Genomic DNA, 23424 nt, shown 5'->3' on the forward strand with positions numbered 1-23424 from the left:
AAGTTTAAGTGTTTTTGCATATGTGTATTGTACCTGTGTATTCTCTCTTGTGAAGTGCCTCTAGAAGTCTTTTGGCCATTTAAAAAATTGAGTCAGTTGCTTTTTTCTTCTTGATGTATAATTATTCTTTATGTATTCTGGGTAAGAGTCTTGTTGATTTTATGTATTGCAAATATGTTCTCCCACTCTGTGGCTTCCATATTTTACTCTTTTAATGATGTTTTCTGATGAACAGTTTCTGATTTTCGTTAAGTCCTGTTTATTAGTCTTTCCCCTCGTTTTTAATGTTTTCTGTGTCCTCATTAAGAAATGTTTACCCCAAGGTTATTAAAATACCACTCTACATTTTCTAGAAGCTTTACTTTCTAACCTTTCCCATTTATAGCTACACTCCATTTGGAATTAATTTTCTGTGCATGAGATGAGATAAGGATCAATATTTTGGGGGTCTATGTGAATATCTAATTGACCTAGCAACATTCATTGAAAACACTGTCATTTCCCCACTGATATGCGGTGCAGTCTTTGCCATAAATCAGATGTCCAATGGTGTATTTGTCTCTTGGGCCAAAATTGTATTGTCTTTTTAAAATGTTTTTTTTTCTTTTTCAATTACAGTTGACATACAATATTTTCTTAGTTTCAGGTGTACGACCCAGTAATTAGACGTTTATATTACTTATGACATGATTACCCCAGTATATCTAGTACCCCTCTGATACCGTACAATATTACTGACTATATTTCCTGTGCTGTACTTCACATCCCCGTGACAGTTCTGTAATGACCAATTTGTACTTCTAAATCCCTTCACCTTTGTTACCCATCTCTGCACCCCGCTTCCATCTGGCAACCACCAAAATGCTCCCTGTACCTGTGAGTCTGTTTCTACTCTGCTTAATTAGTGAAGTTTTATAATTATATTTTTTATTTTATTTTTCAGTTTACACTTAACATTATGTTGTATTTGCCGGGGTCCAACCCCAGCAGGTCCATGGGTCCCCAAAGGTGTGGACGGAGTCGGCGAGGAAGGAATGACACAGAGACAGCGTTCAGTTGATCAGCAGCCTAGCCAGGATCTCCAGCCAGGATCTCCAGCCGAGTTCTGGTCTGGATCTCCAGAGAGGTTCTGCTTAGGATCTCCAGCCAGGTTCTGTGTCCATGTTCTCTTGCTAGGTTCCCCAGCCAGGTTCTGTCCAGGTTCTCCAGCCAGGTTCAGTCACCAGGTTCTAGTCAGGTTCTCTTGCCAATTTCTGTAGTCAGGTTCAGTCCAGGATCTTTTGCCATGTTCTCTCAATCTAAGTTCTGTGTTCTAAGTTCTGTGTCTTGCTGTCTTGTTACATCTACATTTATACCAGTTGATTCAATCCTATCAATCTCTATTACAAAGGTTAGGGTGTTTCTTATCTCCATTCCAGGGAGTAAAGATTAAGTAGCTTAAGCATGATTGTTCGTAGTTAAAGTGATTAATTACCCGCCTGGCACTTAGTTGAGGAGTTTTATTCCCTCCCTAACTTCAGGGGAAAATCCCTACCTGGGAAAACAACCTTTCTCAGAGACCTTGGTTAAAACACATAGTGCCAAGAAGGTGAGCAAACATATTAAGAACAGTATGCCATATATGCCAGGTCCCTTGAAACAGCAAGGATGGACCGGCTCCCGGCATGTATTAGTTTCAGGTGTTCAGCATGGAGGTTAGATAATCACATACTTCACCCCTGACATTTCTGGTACCTATCTCCACCATACATACAGAGTTATTACAATATTATTGATTATATTCCCTGTGCTGTACTTTACATCCCCATGGCCATTTTATAATTGTTGTTGCCGGTACTATAACTCCTCCACCTTCATTCTCCAAGATTACTTGGCTTTTCATACAAAGTTTAGAAACATCTTGCCAATTTCTACAAGATAAATAAATAGGTTGAGATTTGATTCGAGTTGCATTGAATATACTTATATATTTGGTGAGATATGACATTTCTTCAATATTGATCTATCCCTTGATTTAACACTGGGAAATGAATTACTTAAGGGTTTTGTGTGAACCAACAGCCTACAGAGCACAGCTTTCCTGTGTCCCTCCCTCGTTAACTCCATTATTTTTGCCATTAGACAGCTTTGTTGGAAGAGAAGAGGGAACATCTTATTCAATTTAAAGTGGACAGAATTTAAATACAGCAGAGCTAATTGCAGAAGCATCTGGAAACATTACACAGATGAGCCAGCGGTGCTTAGAGCTAGTGGAAAATGATATATTTATATGCCAAGAATTGAATTGTAATACTTCTGGAAATTTTCATGCCATGAAGAAATTAATTTAGTTTTGAGATTTGGGGTTGAAAATATGGACATTTTTGAATAATTATTTGAAAATTTGGAGATCCTTTGGTTCACCACCAGGTCTAGAGCAAGACAGTCGAGTATACTTTGCAGAGGCATCGAATTGTGGAAAGTTAGATCCAAAGGACTTGGGGACAGATTCTGGCCTCAGCCTCCCATGTTGGAGAAGGGGGACACTGAGGCCCACAGAGGTAAAGTTACTTGTGTGGGATCAGAACTAGAGGCCAGACCTCCTGACTCTCAGGTTCATGCTCATTTCAAGAGGTCAGCATTTTCCAAAGTGTTCCCCAAGTTTAATTCTTGAAATAATATCCTTGGGAGAGGGAAATGTTCCATCTACAAAGGGGTCCTTGGCAAAATTAGTTGGGAAACTTTGGCGTAGCCTGTCTTCTTTTAAAAATTTACTGTGGCCTCCTGGCTGGGTTGGAGCATCATTCTGTACACCTAAGTGTGGTAGGTTCAATTCCCTGCCAGGGCACACACTTAGGCTGTAGGTTTGATCCTTGGTTGGGGCAGGGGGCAACCGATAGATGTTTCTCGCTCACATGGATGTTTTCTCTCTCTCTTCTCCTCCCTTTTTTCCTCCCTCTCTCCCTCCCTATTTTTCTTTCTTTCTCCCTTCCACCCTCCCTCCATCCCTTCTTCTGTCTCTGAAAATCCATAAACATATCCTGGGCAAGGATTAAAAAAAAAAAAAAGCAATGTCAACTTATTTAAAAAAGAGAGAATTTACCATGTACATTGACACTCTTGACATATAGTAAGGACATGTATTCAACTTCATCGTCTCCTAAACATTTAAGTATGGAACACTTTTTGCTTAAAACAACTTGTTTACGGCAGCAGTAACATGAGTCTGTCTAATAGCCTTTGCCACTAGTAAGGCCTCTCCTTGTAACTTACCCTTACTGCCCATTACCATGCCCTCCAAGTGGTCATCTGGAAGTAAAAGTCCCCTAACCTCTAATTGCATTTGCCTGGGCCTTCGCTTTTATTGTCCTATTTAGTCTTCACAAAATTCTTTGTTTTACATATAACTTTTTTTCTTTTTATTATCCTCACCCAAAGATATGTTTTATTGAATCTAGAGAGAGGGAAAGCGGGACAGAGGGAGAAGGAGAGAGAGAGAGAGAGAGAGAGAGAGAGAGAGAGAGAGAGAGAGAGAGAGAGAGAGAAAGAGAGAGAGAGAGACATTGATTGGTTGCCTCCTGTATGTGCTCCAATGGGGGAATCAAACCTGCAACCTAGGTATGTGCCCTGACCTGCAATGGAACCCTTGACCTTTGGGTATTGAAGATGATGCTCCAACTATAACTGAGACACAAGGGCCAGGGCTATACCATAATTTCTTCATTCATTCATTCATTCATTCATTGATGGACACTTAGGTTGCTTCCATAAATTGTGGCTATTATAATAATGCTGCAGTGAACATGGGAAAACATATATCTTTTTGATTTAGTGTTTTTGTTTTCTTTGTATAAACACCCAGAAGAGGAATTGCTGGATCATGTGGTAGTTCTATTTTAAAAAAATTTAAGAAATTATTGTTTTCCATAGTGTCTATACCAATTTACAATTTCACCAACAGTGCACAAGGATTCCTTTCTCTCCACATACTCACCGATGCTTAACATTTCTTGTCTTTTTGATATTAGCCATTCTAACAGGTTTTGATTTACATTTTCCTGATGATTAATGATGTAGAGCATCTTTTCATGTACTTGTTGACCATCTGGATGTCTTCTTTGGAAAAATGTCTATTTAGCTCTTTGACCCATTTTTTAATTGGATTGTTTTTGTGTTTTGTTTTACAGTGAGTTGTATGGGTTCATTTTTGTACGTTATATAATATTTTGGATATTAGCCCCTTATCAGATATATGATTTGCAAATATTTTCTCCCATTCAGTAGATTGTGTCTTAATTTTGTTGATGGTTTTCTTTGCTGTGCAGAGGTGATTTAGTTTGATGTAGTCTGGCTTATTTAGTTTTTGCTGTTGTTGCTTTTGCATTTGGTGTCAGATTCAAAAAATCATCCCTGAGAGCTTACCACCAATGTTTTCTTCTAGAAGTTTTATGGTTTTAATTCTTATGCTCAAGTCTCTAATTCATTTTGAGTTAATTTTCGTGGTCCAGTTTATTCTTTAGCATGTGGCTGTCCAATTTTCATAACACTGTTGATGGAAAAGACTGTCCTTTTCCTATTATCTATTCTTAGCTTCTTTGTTATAAGTGAACTATGTATGCATGGGTTTATTTCTGGGCTGTCTTATTTTTATTTTTAAATCAACTTTATTTCGGAATAACATATACAGTAAAATGCAGCCGTGTTAAGTACCGTACAGTGGTTGATGAATTTTGACAAGTGTGTACACCTATGTAGTCACTGCCACCACAAGATATAGACCAATTAACTTGGTTGTGTTCAAACTGCAAGTTCTGTACTTCCATTCTCAGCTCATTCTTGCTCTTCTCCAGGGTTCCCCTTACACTCTGCAGCCTTCAGGGGGCCTCTTTTGGTTGCTCTAGGCCAGCGGTTCTCAACCTGTGGGTCGCGACCCCTTTGGCGGTCAAACGACCCTTTCATAGGGGTCGCCTAAGACCATCCTGCATATCAGATATTTACATGACGATTCATAACAGTAGCAACATTACAGTTATGAAGTAGCAACGAAAATAATTTTATGGTTGGGTCACAACATGAGGAACTGTATTTAAAGGGCCAGAAGGTTGAGAACAACTGCTCTAAGCAGAAAGACAAGATTTCTATCAGAGTTTTGCCAGCCCATATGGCTGCTCTGTCCTGCAGCTCCATGGTCGGACCCACTCTCTGGGCACAGCTGGGAGATAAAAGAGAAAAAACAACAATGAAAACTACAATCTTACCCCTGTGCTTCCCCAAATTTTGACTTCTTCAAAAGCTGCTGCCTTTGTTTACTTTTTTTTTTGAGTCCTCGGGGTAGTTGCTTTATGTATTTTTGCAGAGTTTTTAGTTGTAATTAGTAGGAAACAAGGTTATACTGGGTTTGTGCAATCATAGCAGAACCAAAACTCTCTATTTCTTTTAAATATGTTTGGTTTATGTTACAAAGTGATTTATAAGGAACTGGACTTCAAGGCCTATTTGTGAAAACTGAGAATTAGAGACTATCTAGCTTGTTATACTAAATCAGAAAAAAAAAAAAATGGCCCACAAGTTCTTTGGCCTGAGTCTCCCGTGCTGACAGAATAAGTTCGTCATTTCCCAATTTCTAAAGGAACAGACGGATGTGTCAGTCACTGCTTGCCCTGTCCTAATCCTTTTAGGCCTAATCAGGAGGCCATGAACATACCTCGAGCCCCAAGGTCAAAAGTCAAGACAAAAGCCCATAAGACAAAGGCATTAAATTCTATGTCTTGCTTTTGTGAAAATAATAATGGAAAGTGAAATGTGTTCCTTTAAAATATATTTCTTATTTCAATGAGGACAATTTGAAATAAGTTCCATATAGTCCCATAACCCAGAGGTAATCACTGTTAACATTTTGCCGTTGCTTACGGATGGTGCAGAAATACATCTTTATCTTCACTTTGCAAACTTGTTATAATATTAACCATGTGGTATAAAAGTTATTATGAACCCAAACTCCAGATATTTTATCTAAATATGTTCTTGTGTATTTAAAATAATTTTGAGGGATTAAAGCAGGGGTGGGCAAACTTTTTGACTCGAGGGCCACAATGGGTTCTTAAACTGGACCGGAGGGCCGGAACAAAAGCATGGATGGAGTGTTTGTGTGAACTAATATAAATTCGAAGTAAACATCATTACATAAAAGGGTACGGTCTTTTTTTATTTTTAGTTTTATTCATAGTTTGCCCACGGCTGGATTAAAGGCTAAATGGCAATATATGAAGATCTGTGATTGCTCATCATTCTAAAACAAAAATGTTATAATTGCAGGCATTCCAGTTTTGAGTAAAATTACACACTCAAATCACCAAAGAAGAAAGAAAAAGAAAGTAATGGATAATCTCTTCTCTACTGTATTTGTTCCCTAAAGCTGCTGTAACAGAGTGCCATAGCAGGGTGGCTTAAGCACAGAATTTTTTCTCTCACAGTCTGGAGGCTGGAAGTCTGGAATCCAGGTGTGAGCAGGGTCGTGCTCTTCTGAGCCTCTGGGGAGTCCGTCCTTGCCTCTCCCAGCTTCTGGCGGTGGCCAGCAGCCCTTGGTGCTCCTGCCTCTGTCGCCACATGGCAGGCTCCCTGTCAGTCTCTGGGTCTCTTTCCTCTTTCTCCAAGGGCATCAGTCACATGGGAGCAAGGGCACGCTCTAATTGACTATGACCTCATTTAACTTGATTACATCTGCAAGGACCGTATTTCTAAATAAGGTCACATTCCGGGGGATTGGGGGTTGAGACTTAAACATATCTTTTAGGGGGTACAGTTCACCCCATAACTTACCATTTCCTGTCCTTCACCCCTCCCTATTGGAGCCATCCTTGTGCTAGCGAGGACCTGCCTGTCCACTGTGACCAGCCAAGGTGCCTCAGACAAACATGTTCTGTGACACCTTGGGGAGTTGCCCTCTGCAGTGCGTGGACCCTCCCTCCTATCCCCGCTCCCCCCCCCCCCCCCCCCCCCGCCCAGCCTTATATTCCCTTCTTCTCTCCTTTTCCCTCCCCTTATCCCAGTATCTCTGGTAAATAGTTTCAAGGGCCTTACTAGGGCTGGTGGCCTCTCTCTGCTTTTCACAAGAACACAGAGTAAGAGTAAAGGTGAGACTATTTGTAGGAAACAGATTTCTCCCCGCTTTAATTTCCAGATTGATATTTGGAAACAGTTATTGGGCAACTGTTATGTACGGGCCCTGGGCCAGCTTCCTCTAATATGCGTGACATCATTTACTGGAAACGTTATACAACTTTTGCTGATGGGGACAGATATTTAGGTTGAGTCGCACGGTAGGCAAATTTGAGAATAGTGTTTCAGATCTCTAAACGGAAGCTCTAAGGTAGGAAAATGGGAATGAGGAGTCTGGCTCCATTTCTGATACTTGACTGCCAACAGCATTCAAGCCCCACCCCTCCTTCATCTCCCGAGTCGTCCCATTGCCGGGCAAGCAAGCCAACAAGAAAATGGACTCGCTCCTTTCCTGGGGGCTGGAGGAAAGTTCAGACCAGGCCATGCTCACCCTGGCTCTGCCCCCACCACAGTAAGACCTAAAGGCACCTGCCCTGGCTCAGGCCGATTCGGAATGGCGTGGGTACCTGCTCTCCCCTGACATCTTCATTATGTGAGTGATAACATTTTCCATGCCCTCTTGTCACACGTGCGGTATCATCAGTCTCGGCATCTGAAGCACTTTTGCATGGGGAAGCGGGGGGGTCCGCAGGACCACCACAGATGAAAAATACCCAGGTACACTGACCGCTGCTGCACTGATCTCAGAGGAGGACTCTGAACAGAGAGCCCGTGTATGCTTGGCTGATGGAGACTTGAAGCCGTGCATTTATCATTCGGGCCCTTCCTCCCCTGGCAGCGAACTTAGTGGGGCTGGTGATGGGGAAATTGGCAGCATTATTTTCCCCGCTGCTGTTGCACTGCTCTGGGCTCATTATTCATCAGGAGAGGTCTTCAGTCTTGCCCTCAATATCCATCTGCTTATTCAGTGCTATTCGTTATTATCCCAAGACCCTAAATCCATAGAAGCTGGAAGTTAAAGTCCCACGAGCTGGTTGGTTATGCACAACACCGTACGTGTTCCCCAGTGAGTGCTCCAAGTGAGTGCTTGTTTGTTCCATAGAGAAATTAGTGGCCACGTGCACCACACAGGTGTTCATACAAAATGCAGGATTAATTGTAAAATTTCACAGAGGTCCGCACATGCATTATGCAAAGTGCAAAAACTGGTTGTAGTACCAACGTTTGAATTAACATGCCTGCGTGCAGAAATGTCCAGGGAACTTGTGGTTCAGTTCAAGTGACACCAGAATTGAGCCTTTTAAAATCAGACCATTCCCAGCATAATAATTATACAACTTATTCAGACTCAGACATCGAGCACCGTTGAATTTTGTGTCACATAACCCAATTGGTGTATAATGAAAGCATCTTCCAGTAATTCAAGTCCTTGGAATCAGCCCAACTGTCAAATACTTGGGGAAGGTGGAAGGATAGTTGAATATATATCCGAATATACTTAGCATATATGTTTGGATATATATTCAATCTAGTATGTATATGTGGGGACTATCCTGATAGTCCGGATACATGGCTGTCTTTAGATAGTGCTTGGGATCACATTTTGGGTCCCCTCTGACCATACAGGGTACACAGGAGCCTCTTTTCCCCCCAAGTCTAAGTGAGCTCAGGAAGGCAGACTCATTTTCAGGAGTCTGAGTGTAACATCATTGCCAAGGGACTCACAAAGCAAACCGTGGGCCCACAGCAGATTTCAAAGAGTCACTGGCGAGGCCTGAGTGGGTCGGACGGGGTAGCCCCGGCACAGTGCTGGTCACACTGACGTCGGCAGCGCCTGGGGCGCTGGAGGCCAGCCTCACCGTGGCGGCAGACCTTCGTGTCCAGTACGGCCCTCGCATGGTGGGATGCAGGTAGCGCAGTGTTTCCCGTCGTGAGGGTGGCCACAGTGTGTCCGAGAGGCGGCTGCTTCAGGTTCCCTGTTGTCTCAGCAGTGACCACATGGAGGTCAGAGTCACCAACGACCTTGGCCCGTCATAGGTGGTGTCACCCAGCTTGTCTAGCTTGTGGGGAACGGGAAAGCAGGACGTTGGAATGCTGGGCGTGAGGATCCAGGTTGGTGTTACGGAAATCACGCTACTGATAACCAGCAGTGCTGAGGGATGATCTCATAATGATTTTGTGAGTAGAGACTGATGATCCTAGTTTTAAAGAACAGAAACAAGAGGTTCCTAGACGCTAGTGAACATAGCTGACAAGCCAGCTGTGGAAGGCAGGACTCCTGAGTCCAAGGGCAGGGTTCTGTTCTAGGCCTTAGAGTTCTGGCTCCTGAAGCTGACCTGGCCATGAAGGCAGGTTCTGTCATTCCTTTCTGCTTTGTGGTTACTGGTGCTAGACAGAGTGCTGAAGGAGAGGGGATTTCTAAAAAAATGCTTTTAAAGTTTTCATTAAAAGTGTACTATAGGTACGTTCTTGAGTTTAGCAAAGGAGGAGATAGTCTGATTATCATTTCTTTTTATTAAGAAGGGCAAATGTAGTACAAAGGCCTTTTTAAAAATATTTTTTTAATTGGTTTTAGAGAGGAAGGGAGGGGGGGAGAGAGAGAAAAATGTCAATGATGAGAGAGAATCATCCACCAGCTGCCTCCTGCATGCCTCCCACTGGGGATTGAGCCCACAACCTGGGCATGTGCCCTGACCAGGAATTGAACCGTGACCTCCAGGTTCATAGGTCGACGCTCAATCACTGAGCAACACAGGCCAGGTGACAAGGGCCTTTTATTTGCAGCTTTGGAATTTAGCCAACGGTAAACGCACAGAAGGGCATTCAGCTACAACCCAAACTCTTCGTCAGGACGTTTGGGAGCTCTTGGATGGAAGATGTTTTATCTCTTTCTAGATCAGCTGTGTATTCCTATATAGCTACTAATTTAAACAAGAGGTGCTCTTGAGACCTCCTCTCCCTGAGGCGAAGGGGAGGAAAGGAATGAGCTAAGGTGTGAGCACGGAGCAACCCTCTCCTTTCTTAACTTATTTGCTTCATGACACACTCCTTCCCTAGTTGACCAGGAGCCCCAAATTTGTCTTTTAAAAAACATATTCTCACTCTATAAATTCAGAAAGAGAAAGAGGAGACAGTGCACTCACGCAGTGTGACTAATTGACTGCCATTCTGGGAAGTCAGTTAGGCACGTTAATGAACTCTGATCCCCTGGACCACTGTCTCCTGAGAGCTATGCAGTCTCATCCCCGGGGGAGAGAGAAGAACCAGCTCAGATGTGTTGTGTCTTTTCACATCTAATTTCTGTCTCCCTAACCGCACGCCAGCCTTCTCATCTCTTGGGTAGCCCCAGCACTTAGCCCACTGCCCTGTATATAGTAGGAGCTCAATAAGTGTTGAATGATGAGAGTCACAAGGATGATTAGTGTGTCCTCCCCTCAGATCCTTCCCAGCCCTTACAGCAAGAATGGAGCCAAATCTTCCCAAATAGGGCACACAGCAGCCCAGCAGGCAAGGGAGGCGAAAGGTGCCAACAGCCTAGTCAGTAACCCCACCCGAGGGTGTTGGCGGAAGTGGCAGCAGTAGGCAGGGGGAGACGGGACTGTTACAATTCCTTCTTTCGCCATCACATCGGGCTCTGTTGCTGGAGCACAGGTTAGGAAGAGCTAGACAGGAGAAGTCCGGGTCCACATGATGGAGTGACCTTGTAGACATGGGCCAGCTTCACACCCGAGCAGACCACCCCGAGGGAGTATCGGGGAACTCTGCAAGGAGTCCAGCCGAGATCCCTTCCCTGGGGGCCAACAGGTCACCCCATGTAAAAACCTCAGGAAGGGAGTAGATGGGGATTGTTCCCAAAGGACCCAGCCTCCCGGCCAATCCTGCTGGCAGAACAGGAAGCCCAGAGAGGCGGGGAAGGTGCTGATACCTCACTAGTCACTGCAGGCACATTAATGAACCCCAGAAAGACCCAGGCTGCCTTGATTCCTCCTCCTCGCTCCAGGTCAGCACCTGCTCCGTCCCCTCTGCCCTGTGGAAATTGGTTGGAGGTGTTCGATTCTGGCAGATTGGCAGTTGAGGAAGACAGCTGCCCTGCGGGATTGTGGAATGCTGCCCCCTTGCAAAGTCCTGCCCAGGCCCATCCAGGCTGCCCAAGGGAGCAGGGCTGCCAGAAGGGACCCTTGGCGGCCGGGACAAATCCCAGCCTGGGCTCAGAGCATCCGGCCTGCGGTCCCAGGCAGACACCTCCCCTCCCTGGGGCTATCTGCCAGAGACGGGAGCCAGAGAGGAATAGTGTCTCTTCAGAATGGGCTATTTAAGGCATAAAAATGGCTTTCTCTGTAGCCCGAGTCCAAATATGTGTCTGAGTCACTTTATACGTCAGATAAGTATCCTCACCAGCGCTTGACAGAATCGTGCTGTATCCTGTGACGTTTCCACAGCCTGCAGGAGCATGGCCTTCTGTCCCCGACAGCCAGGACACCCCCTCTTCCTGCTCAGACGCAGCGGTGTCTGTCTTACGTCAGTCTTCGTTCTTTCCTTTGCTGGGTGTGGGGAGGGAAGGAGATTTGAGGGCTTGAGTTGTATGGACTGTAATCTCTGAGTTGGAGGGGCCTTGCGGGGGGGGGGGGGGGAGGTCCTCTGGTTCCACCTCCCATGGGAGGCAGCCACCCACAATGGTTCTTCCAGAACTCTGCCTGAACGCTGATGGACGGGCACCCAGGATGCCTCTGCCTTGTGGGGAGGCTGTTGGGGGTACAGGCTCCTTTCAGTAGTAGCCACAGTCCATCTCCCCTAACCTTCTTCTGTTGGCCCAGGTCTGTCTTCATGGCCTTTTCCAGGCTAAATGTCAACTTATCAGTAGCCCTTGAAGTGACCTCCGTGTGACAGTGTCCCTTGTAAAACACAGTACTGTATCTGGAACTGGTCCACCTCGCTCGAGTCTGTGCTCACCTGTGCACACTCTCTTCCTCTCAGGCTGAGCACACAGCCCCTCCACTAGGCCCCTCTTTGCCATGTGGCCTGAGGTGACCATAGCAGTGGTCGTGGCTACTGTCCAGGGCCAGGTGGCTGTGCTCACCTTTGCCTTAGCAGGAGATGAGCAGCCGTGCCCTGGGGCAGCTTTGTGCCTCTTGCTCACCCTAAGCAGAAAGAGGGGGTTGTGGAGGGGGGAGAGGGAGATAGAGAGAGAGAACGAGCAAGAGAGAACAAGCTTGCACCTGCCTTTGTTAGCTTAGATTATATTGTCTCTGGCTTGGAAAGGATCAGGCACTCTTTCAAACGAACCCATCCATTTCCCAACCCTCTAACCCATCCATTTCCTAGATTTCCCAGGGTTCTGTGTCCTTATCCAATATGATCCTTTCCCAGCCTAGACTCCACCCCTGTGGCCACCATCCTGGCTTCTACTGCACATGGCCCAGCAGAGGAATTTCCCCTTTATCTTTTCCCCACAGTTTGGGCGAGTGGACCAGTTGTACCTTGGGGAGACCGGAAAGCCAGTCCTCCCTCCCTACACAGGAAAGGGAGGGGTGTTAATCCCCTCGGCAGGACAATGCTGTGATCCTCTGGGGTGTCTGACGCTGTAACTTCCAGACTTGATCAGGCTTGCTGTCTGATTCAGCTCCCAAGTTGATCATGCTTCCTACTGTGATTCCCTTTGCCTCCTTCCTTTATTAACACTAACTAGCTACCTACACTAACACCAGTGCCTGGGAAGCGAGATGCCTTTTCCAGATACCATTTGTAAGTGTTGGAACCACATTTTTCTGAACTAATCTCAGAGCTCTTTTGTGTGTGGCTGTTAATTTCCATTTTGGGAAGGCAACAGGCAGCTCAGGTGGCTAGAGTCAGTACTAATGAGACCACCCTATGGGCTCAGTGCCTTAGACAGACCCTGCACCCCAGGCACAGCCTGCCTGCCTTTGACCAGGCGGCAGGAGCAGGGGGAGCCCCTGGACTAGGAGCAGAGAAGACGGTGCACACTCCACGGTACCTCCAGCCTTCCAACCCATCAGCATGGCGATGAGCAGGCTGGACTGCAGACACAGTAAGTGGGGGCAGCTGGGTGAGAACAAAGCCGTCCCTGACAGGCAGGAACAGTGCCTTCTCTTCCCGCGGGGTGGCTGGTGCTCACAGCCCACTGTCCCTTCTGAGAGCCCCAGGAAGAACTTTCGCTACTGCTGCTGCTGCCGGGAGCTCGGGTCTGTCATCCTGCTCTGTGCTGAGAAATGAAGTCAGGTAATTTGGAGTCTAACAGCTGCTTGAGGAAGAGGACATGTCAGCTGCCTCTGCTGACATCACCTTTCCAGGTGCTCCCAGGCCTTAGGCATCGCTCTCTTTCTCTCCCTTTCCCGCTCTCTCTAGTATATTCATTTGGAAGTGGGAGGGAGGGGGTGGCTGGTGTGGATGGCCAGTACCTGCCAGGAGCCTCTTCCAGGCGCACCCACAAGTGTGGACCAGCCTAAACCAGTGGTCGGCAAACTCATTAGTCAACAGAGCCAAATATCCACAGTACTTCTTCAAAATAGACTCGCCCAGGCCGAAAACCGACTTCTGCGCATGGGCCACGAAGTTTCAATCGCACTGTACGCGCGCCCGCATGTGATATTTTGTGGAAGAGCCACACTCAAGGGGCCAAAGAACCGCATGTGGCTCGTGAGCTGCAGTTTGCCGACCACGGGCCTAGACTATGGGCGCTTCTGTCCGTTAGCTTCATGTCCCACGGGCTGGGGGAAACGGAGGCCAAATAGACATCCGTGTGGTTTCTTGTTCAGGGATTTTGCAACAGCTGTTATTTGTGATTACCTGTAGTAGGGACTTGGGAGTCTTGTATTCGAATGAGTATTCACGTGTCAGTAACCTGTACCTGTGTGCCTTCATCTCATCCTCATTCATTCATGGGCCATTTTACCATGTGTGCTCTGCTCCCATGACCTGGGTGGAAAGGAGCAGCTTCATAGTCTCTCAGACCTGGTTCCACCTGCCGTCGGAAAGTGGACTCTCCTCCACTGAGAGTCCGGCCGCCTGTCCCACCTCGGCGTCATCCCGGTCCGGGGCTGCTCAGTGTCTCAGAGCCTGTTCCCGAGTTGGTGCTGCAGCTGCCAGTGTCCCTTCGCCTCCTGAGAGGGGTGGCAGATGTCTTCCCAGCCCTCTTCCCAAAGGGTTGACTTCTCTCTATCCGCAAGCAGCGATTTTCTCTCCTCCAGGGTCTTCTCTCTTGCAGATCACCATGGCCAGGTCTGTCAGCCCCTTCTCCGTGACACGGTTCCCAGACCTGTGCCATCCCAGGTCGGGTAGTGGGATTAGAAAACCAAGCAGAAACCATTAAAGGTCAGCTCTTTCTATCACATTGACGTTTCTGTTATTAGTGACAGCCCGTCAGCCCAGCCTCGCCAGCAGTTTGAGGATCTTGTCTCTGTCTGTGTTCTCCCTGGGCCTCTCGTCACCTGCAGGCTTGGGTAACGGAGCTGGAACTGAACCTCAAGGTGCAGGTGATGCCTCGGGCCCCAGAGTGTGCTCATAGCCCTCAGGGCATGCAGGCTGCTCATGTGACAAGCATCCAGGCTGCCTGTCTAAATGTTAAGCACACAGTAGGTGCTTCATAAATACCAGTGAGGGTCAGGGGTTGTCAGGGCTGTGTGTCAGAGACCCTGGTTCGCACCGGGCACATCCCTTTGCTTTGGGGAAGTGGCTTTTGTGAGCTCGTGGGCTGGGCAGCATCCGCTGTGTTATATCGTGTGATCAGGGTGGCTGGACTAACGGTGAACAGAAGTCCTAGTTAGGCAGTGTATTAGGACTCGGGTCAGGGAAGAGAAACAGCCGTGGAAACAGGTTCTGACTGTGCAGCCTCTGTCCCCAGAGGCCAGGGTCGGGGCTGTGGTACCCGCTGCAGGGACAGCTTTCTGGGAAGTGGGTCCCCCACCATTTGCCACAAGCGAGAGAAAAATCTGTGCCTTCTCAGCACCGCCTTCTACTTGCGCCGTCAGGATAAATTTTAAAAAGTGTCAACAATAAAAAATTTAAATTAAAACAACAACAGCAGCAGCAGCTCTGGCCTGTCCTCGGCGCTTCCCCAATTTCACGTGAAGTGATTTTACTTTATGGCAGCGAGGGCTTCAGCGAGCATTGGCCTGCAGGCCTGCACAGGCGGGCGCCGGGGAAGGATGAAAAATGCAGCCCGGGTTGTGAAATTGACTTCATCAGGCTGTGAAATTGACTGTGAACAACATGATTCATTAAAGACACTGCTTGTGCCAGTGACAGTGTGCTCGCTGCACCTAGCAAGCGACTTGCCGGGATGGCCAGAGGCTCCCTGAGGGCGCGGGGCCACCCCGTCCTCTGTGTCACCTTGCTGGATGCCCTGTGGAGGCTCAGCCCCGGGCAGACCAGATGACCTGGGCTCTCACAGCCTCAATAAAAGGTCGCCCGGGCACAGGGAGCATGCCCTTCAATGCTGAGTCTACATTAGGCGCTAAGACAAAGGGTAGAAACATGCTCATGAGTGCTTCCTTCGGCCTCCTTTGCAAAGATGGAGAAACCGAGGCCTCTGGAGGTGGGGGGACCAAGTGAGTTAATGATGGATGATGCTAATAAGCACCTGCTGCTTCCCCCTCCCTGCTACCTTTGGCACCACGAGTAAAGGGAGGAAACCAGATTTGGAGGCAGAGAATTGATGGGAAAGGGACAGGCCAGGAGGCAGGGGCCTGGTGCGAGCCTTTCCTGCATGTGTCCCGAGTGCACACACAGCCCTGAGGTGTAAGTCAGCTGTTAGACCTGGGAAAAGTTACTGTACTTCTCTGAGCTTTAGTTTCCTGTTCTACAAACGGGGGCTAATAATAGCTCCCCAATAAGGTGGTAGAGAATGGAGAAGGTGCCCAGCAGAGTCCCTGGCCACTTGTAAAGCTCAGCAGTTGTCTGTCTCTTCTCCGTGAGAGTCCCCCAGGTCATGAACAGCATTAGTGGAGAGCTCTTTCTGCAGAGCCCACTAGGACAGTGGCTCCCAGAGGGCGGTCCTTGGACCAGCGGAGTCCACATCACCTGGGGAGGCATTAGAGATGCATATCTTAGGGCCACCCCTTAGGCCCTTCCCACAGGGGGTGAGATGGGGGCCCAGCCTTCTGTTTAACACGCCCTCCAATAGTTCTGATGCGGGCTCATGTTGGAGAACCAGTGCCTTAGGATTTCATGCTTCAATGTAGAACCATCCAATCCTTCTTTCCCGTGAGAGGATGTAAAAGAAGTAGGTGAGCTTTTTGGAAAAGAAAGAAAATGCTGAGGCCTCAAAAGCTAGGTTTGAGGCCCAGATGTGTAAAGTATATGAGGGTAGGCCCTGGACCATGTTTCTTAGTGGTTAGCACATCAGTCTGTGCACCGAAGGATCTGGGTTTCAATTCCCCATCAAGGAATTGTACCTGGGGTGCAGGTTTGATCCCCAGCCCCTGTCTGGGCATGAGCAGGAGGCAACCAATCCATGTGTCTCTCTCACATTGACGTCTCTCTCTTCAACTCTAAGAAAAGAAAATTAATGGAAAAAATGTCGTTGGTTAAGGATTAATAACAAAATGAATTGTATCTTCCTGCACCTTTTATTTGAATATCTTGGGGCATATATGTCCTAGGACATTGTAGCATACCGTAAACCTGTGATTTGCTGGTGTTCTGTTATCTTTAAAAAAAATTTTTTAACAACTCTTACGAGAAATTCATTTAAGGTATTTCCCAGATGTGTATACCCTTGAAAACATTCCCATAATCAAGATACAAACCATTTTCATCATCCCCAAGCATTCCTAGTGCCCCTTTGTCATTTATTAGTAGCCCTCCCCCTGCTCCAGCCCCAGGCAGCCACTCATGTGCTTTTTGTTACTATAAATCAATTTGAATTTTACATAAATGGAGTAATACAGTCTGTATTATTTTGTCAATGACTTCTTTCACGCAGCATAATTTTTTTTGCAGTAAATTATATATAACATAAAACTTACCATCTTAACCATTTTTAAGTGTACAGTAGTGGTATTAAATATATTCCTATTGTCGTGCAACCATCACCACCATCCATCTCTGGAACATTTTTCATCTTGCAATACCGAAACTCTGTCCCCGTTAAACAATAACTCCCCTTCCTCCCCAGCGCCTGGCAACCACCATTCTATCTTCTGTGCCTATGAACTTGATAGACAGGCACCCGGTGTAAGTGGAAATCACACAGTATTTGTTCGTTTGTGACTGGCTTATTTCATTTGGCCTAATGTCTTCAAGGTTCACCATATTGTAGCAAATGTCAGAATTTCCTTTTTAAGGCTGGAAATATTCCATTATATCCCATTTTGTTGATTCATTCATCTGTCCATGGACACTCGGGTTACTTCCATCTTTGGCTCCTGTAAGTAATGCTGCTGTGAAAAAGGGTGTACAAATACCTCTTCTAGTCATTCCTTTCCATTCTTTTGGGTATATATGTAGTAAAGCTATGTTTCATTTTTTGAGAAACCTCCATATTGTTTTCCATGGTGGCTGTACCATTTTACAACGTTACATTTTAGACAAAGTTTTTTGTTAGACCCGCTTCTTGTTCTGATTATCCCTTCACTTCTCAGAAAGCCTTTACCCCTCATGGCCCTGCATGATGATCATCTTTTCCTTCACTATCCGCAGCCCCTGCCTTTCCAGTCCCTTCAGACGGAAGGAATTGCTCAGGGAATTGCTTAGCCATCGTAACCCTGAGTAAAATGACACTGCTCACTTTCTATTAGCTGTAGGCATTTCCCTCTGTGTTCTACACATTTTTCATTAGCTGTAGTTATTATATACCTCACCAATGTCTTATTAACAGCTAGAGGCCTGGTGCACAAAATCTGTACACTTGTGTGTGGGATGGGGGGTCCCTCAGCCTGGCCTATGCCCTCTTGCAGTGCAGGAGCAGGCCTAAGCCATTAGTCGGACATCCTTACTGTTGCCGCAGAGGCAGGAGAGGCTCCTGCCACCACCGCTGCGCTCACCAGCTGTGAACCACGCTCAGGGCTTCTGGCTGAGCGGTACTCCCCCTTTGGGAGTGCATTGACACCAGGGAACAGCTCCTGCATTGAGCCTCTGCCCCCTGGTGGTCAGTGCGCTAGTCAGTCGATTTGCATATTAGCCTTTTATTATATAGGATTATATAGGATATCATGATACACTACCTATATCCTGTTACTCCATCTATTATACCATCTGCGTAGCAGGAAGAGAGCCTGCCTCCTCCCTACTCCTCCCCTGCCCCCTCTCTGCCTGCCCCTCCCTGTGTGGTAGCCACATCACAAGATCCCTGTTCCTTGGAAGGCCTGTGATGTTCACACTTCAGGTGGTCTCTCTAGGCCAGGGGTGGGCAAACTTTTTGACTCGAGGGCCACAGTGGGTTCTTAAACTGGACCGGAGGGCTGGAACAAAAGCATGGATGGAGTGTTTGTCTGAACTAATATAAATTCAAAGTAAACATCATTACATAAAAGGGTACGGTCTTTTTTTTCAATAGTTTTATTCATTTCAAACGGGCCGGATCCGGCCCACGGGCCGTAGTTTGCCCACGGCTGCTCTAGTAGCTCATCCCTGGCCCTTTCCATCTAACAAATTCTTACCCTACATGGTGCAGTTTAACTGTGCTCTGTACACGCCATTATCTAGCACATATTACATGGCTCATAAATCCAAGTGGTGTGTGTCTTTTCTAAGCTAGAGTGGGAGCACCTCTGATGGAGGACTAGATCTTTCTATTTTGCATCTGGTATCCTCCGTAGCACCTCTGGCTCTCCACAACCCCCATAAGTGTTTTAATAATTAAAACATGCAGAAGACATGAAGATCATTCAGCAACAAATACTCAGCAGACAGAGCTGTTAATTAAAAGAAGGAGAAAGAAAAGAGCCATCAGATATTCTAAGACAAGTACTTGTAGAATGAACCATTAAAAGGTGTGAGTTTTGAAAGCAGATGTTTAATTTAGACTCTCCTGTGTGCTTACCAATGACACTTAATTCAAAATAATGGTCAATTTGTATTTTGAGATTTATTATGGGTCTCATGGACTGTTGTCCTTTTAAAACATTTTTAAAAATTTCTATTGATCTCAGAGAGAAAGGGAGAAGGAGATAGAAACACTCCCTCCTGGTGAGTGAGCCTGCAACCTGGAAATGTGCACTGATGGGGAATTGAACCTCGACCTCCTGGTTCACATGTTGATGCTCAGCCACTGAGCCACACCAGCAGGGCGTGTTGTTCTTGTTTTATTATTAACTGCTTTAGTTTTCTAAATATTTATTCTTTAAAAGTGTGTCCTATTTCTAAACACGATTTGCATTTGTGCTAGCACCCCCCTCATTTCATGCTGACCCCAGTGGGAATGTAAGGTTCAACTTGCTGGCATTCCAGTTAGAGCAGACTTTGCAGGAGGCATGTGTCTTAATGGGTAAACCGAGGCCTATGCTGTTTCTTGGGTTGGAGGATAATTTGCATCTGTGGGAGGTCCCACCGCAGGCATTTCTAACTGCTCTTTCATCTCTCTCCTCTCCCTGCAGGCTGGCCGTGGGTGACCCTCTCTGTCCTGGGATTCCTGTACTGCTACTCCCACGTGGGCATTGCCTGGGCCCAGACATACTCCATGAACTAATGCCGCCGGGCCCAGGCCAGCCCTTGCTGTCGGCTTCTACCGCAAATGGTGCTTCTCCCTGACCTCACGCCCCAAGATAGCCTCCAGGGGACCAGAGCTTGATCTGCTCTTTGGTTGAAGTTACTTCCAAGACCAGAAGCTTGAGACTGGACAACCAGAGAGTCTTCTAACTTTGGGAACCTAGAGATCGTGTCCCCCACCATCATCTTCCCGTTGGGTGAGCTGGGTCCAGAGCAGTAGAGTGTCTTGCCCAGCTGCACACCGTGACACTGTGGGCCCAGACCCAAGGCCCGTTGGTTCTTTCTCTTTTACCACAAATTAAACGCAGTGGACATGTCTTGATTGAGACACAGCAATCCCGACTAGTGACAGGCCCGTCCTCCACGGGCCAGTATTTCTGAAACGTCTTGGTGACGTTTACGAGAACCGGCCCCATGTCCTGCAGTGTGGTCTCCGGAACCAGCGCTGGTGTTTGAGCTACACCTTTCCCCTCCTCTGCAGGGAGGCGACAGTCGCAGCTGTGCTTCTAATCCCCAGAAAAGTAGACAGAATATGCTCTGTCGCGTTTCAAGGAGTCGGTACCCAAGGAGACCTGCTATTCCAACTTCCTCGGGGCGATCTCCACTTGGCGGCTTGTTCCCCAGGTTTGCAGAGAAGTGCAAACAGGCAGTGCCTCCACCCGACAGTGAATCGTTCCACATGGAGAAGCAGCATTTCAGAGCCAGGGAATAGCGTATCCGCAGGCCGGTGCTACCAGGCAAGTTACAAAGGGTAAGGATGGCTTCCCGTGTCTCTCCTCTCTCCACGCCAGTCCCAGCGTCATCTCCCCACTTAGCGGTGTACGTTCGTGGTTTACTCTGTTTTGTTGCAAATAAAATGGAGCTTTTTCTATCACACAGACAAGTCACTTTTTTTGTAGAATTGTTTAAGAACAGGGGTGGGGAACGTCCGGCCCACAGTCCATACAAGGCCCTCTACATCATTTGGTCTGGCCCTGCCAAGGCATTTAAGGGTGAGTTAATTAAATGTTTGACCAAATATAGCAGGCTAATTTTTAAGTTGATAATTTTGTATGGCCCTTGGTGGAAGAAAGGTTCCCCACCCCTGGTTTAAAATATTTTTTGAGGAAAATGTTTAAAATCTAAACATACTTATATAACTCTTAATTCTTCACTTCTCTGGCAAGATGCTGACAGGCTACTCATGGCCCCACGTGGTAGATCATTCAGAATGCTTCTGTTTGGCTTTGGATGTTTATGAGAGGGCGGGGGCAAGGGGTGTTAGGGGGGTTGTGAACAAGCTTTTAAAATTTGGATCCATAGTGTACCCAATTATGGGAGAACGTCAGACATCTCGGGCACATGAATTAAATCCTCACGAGGTTCACTTGGTCCTGGTCTGTGTCACACTGTCCCTGTGTACTGGCTGTGCTTATCAACTCACTGAGCTGTAAACTCCTAGCGTGATGGACCGGTCATCTCGCGGCGTCCTTTCTTCCTAGCCACTCCTTTTGGAAGAGGGAGGGAGGGGCCAGATGTGGATGAGCTGAGGTGGGCAGCAGCAGAGGGCGAAGGCTAGGGGGCCAGGCAGTCAGGGCAGCAGCAGCCTCAGCAGCTGGCTTGGTACAGGAGGGGGATAGGCAGGCGATCCCAAGGTGCTGGGTACTTTTAAGGAGTGCCTGAGGCTGAGGAGTGAGCACTCAAATGAATACAGTAAAACTTCATGGACTGACGCTGATTCGGGATTTGTGTGGTCAGTCAGAGGGAGTTGGGCTGAAGTTTACATGAAAGAAAAGGGATTTTTCCAAAGGGGGGAAAGGGGAGTGTGATGATGATTATAAGGAAGTGTATGTACATGTATAAGTCATAGGAAAGATTTTGAACTCTTCAGAGAGACTATTTATATAAAAAAAGTAGGCTTGTTCATTCTTTATGTTGGAATATATTTGAAAGTAATAATCCTGAATTTGTTTTAAGCTATTACATGATTTAGAGTGGTTCTCAGGAGTTACTAAGTGATTACTGTGTTGAGCTGTATTTGAGGACCGATTAGCCAATATGTCAGTTATGCCGGACCAGTGTTTTTTTGCTTAAGCTTCTTGCTATTCCCCAGCTATCATATGAAAATGATAACATACCTCTCTTGGTGCAAGTGAACTAAAATCTTGGTGTTTCTTTAAATGAAAGCCTTGAGGTGCCTGGTCAGGCAGTAGTTTCAGCTGAGGAATATCTGGCCAGTCACGTTTCGTAGTCGTCAGCCCTGGCAACGTCAGGCGTAGGCTGGGAAACGGCTAGACAAGGCTCCAAGGCCACTCCCAGCCCCAGGACCCTTTGACCCCAACCTCGCAAAAGCCGAAGCGCTCCAAGCACGATTGCCAAGGCCATCCCCAAGGAGGCAAGCAAGACATCTGAAGGACAGCCAGATCTTAAATCATTTTGACTAATTCTTGGGGCCACACAAGAGACTTAAAAGTATCGTATTATTTCTTCAGATTAATTTGTTTGAAGTGACAGCAGAAAAACCTTTTTTTCTATTCAAGACTGCAGACCTAGAAAAAATCAATCATAATAATTTTATAATGATCTATATGTTGGGAGAATAGTAATTTAGTGGGAGGGGGTTCCTCTTAAATAAATGGATACTGCTCACTTGCTTATTTAAAATAATGACTGTAAGAAATTAACTATAATGTAATGAGCTTGTTTTCTGGCAAACGGATCCATTTAGTAGGGCCACTATTACAAGCAGCTTATCCTAACGGGGCGGCCTCTCTCAGCATGTCAAGAAAGCTCGCTGAGGCCTTTCTTTCTTTTTTTAAAATACGTTTTGATTGATTTTTAGAGAGAGAGGGATAGAGAGATGGAAACATCGATGAGAGAGAAACATAATTGATTGGCTGACTCCTGCACGCCCCTACTGGGGATGAGCTGCAACCTGGGCATGTGCCCTGACCGGGAATCAAACCAGTGACCTCTTGGTTCATGGGTCAATGCTAAGCCACTGAGCCACACTGTCCAGGCTCTGAGGCCTTTCTTTTGACTAATTATAAAAATCATATTCACGGAGATTTTTTTTTCTCCATTGAGGACATCTAAAGAATGTAATGTTTACTGCTTTATTAGGGGAGATCTTTGGCACAAATACCAATCATTTGAAATTTAAAGCAATATACCCTTACATTATTTTTATTATGCCTTTTTTTTGCAATTTAATTAAATAACAGGGTGTGGGGAAGAATGTCATTAAAGATACTGGATTCATTCTGTGGCCTTATGAGATCAGGCAGAGGCCTGAATACGGCTTGCAGATCACAGAGGGCTCACCCCTGAAGCTGTGCTGTCTGTAAAAAGAAAAGTGCCCCTGTTGAAACGTGATCCATTGGTATTAAGAAATAACTCAGGTTGGCAGTATTGTGGAGAACCTTGCCCTGAGCAGGAAGCCATGCCTATTAAAACCAGAGCAGGACAGAAACAGTGCTGGTGGAGGACTAATTTAGGGCCAAGCAGTCCTCTACCCTCGTAGCTTCTGAGAACATCAGTGAGTTAAAGCACAGGTCAAACTCGTTCTGTCAACCTGTCCACACCGAATCATTCTGAAAAGATTTAGGTGTGGTGTCTTTTTACACTATATTTTAAAAGGCAGGACAGCATTCATATATCTTATACTACAAATTTCAATTCAAATTGTTCAAAAATAAGTGTTGTCAGTGTGTTGTGCCATAATTTTCCAGTGACGCAGGCTTT

At 46.3% G+C, this 23424-nt stretch overlaps 1 protein-coding gene across 4 annotated transcripts in view; it reads left to right on the forward strand.

The window, feature by feature from the left end:
• The window catches only part of HHAT (hedgehog acyltransferase), a 162608-nt gene extending 142000 nt beyond the window's left edge, over window positions 1–20608 (forward strand). For 2 of the 4 annotated variants that reach the window (XM_036343692.1, XM_036343694.1), the window contains exon 12: window positions 19590–20604. In XM_036343692.1, the coding sequence (XP_036199585.1) occupies window positions 19590–19681 (92 nt within the window). In that variant the 3' untranslated portion in view covers window positions 19682–20604. Of the gene's footprint in view, window positions 1–19589 lie in introns of all 4 variants that reach the window. The other 2 variants (XM_036343691.1, XM_036343693.1) reach the window with 2 other exon arrangements.
• Window positions 20609–23424: the final 2816 nt, after the last annotated feature.

Source organism: Myotis myotis, unplaced genomic scaffold, assembly GCF_014108235.1.
Source record: "Myotis myotis isolate mMyoMyo1 unplaced genomic scaffold, mMyoMyo1.p scaffold_m19_p_18, whole genome shotgun sequence".
NCBI lineage: Eukaryota > Metazoa > Chordata > Mammalia > Chiroptera > Vespertilionidae > Myotis > Myotis myotis.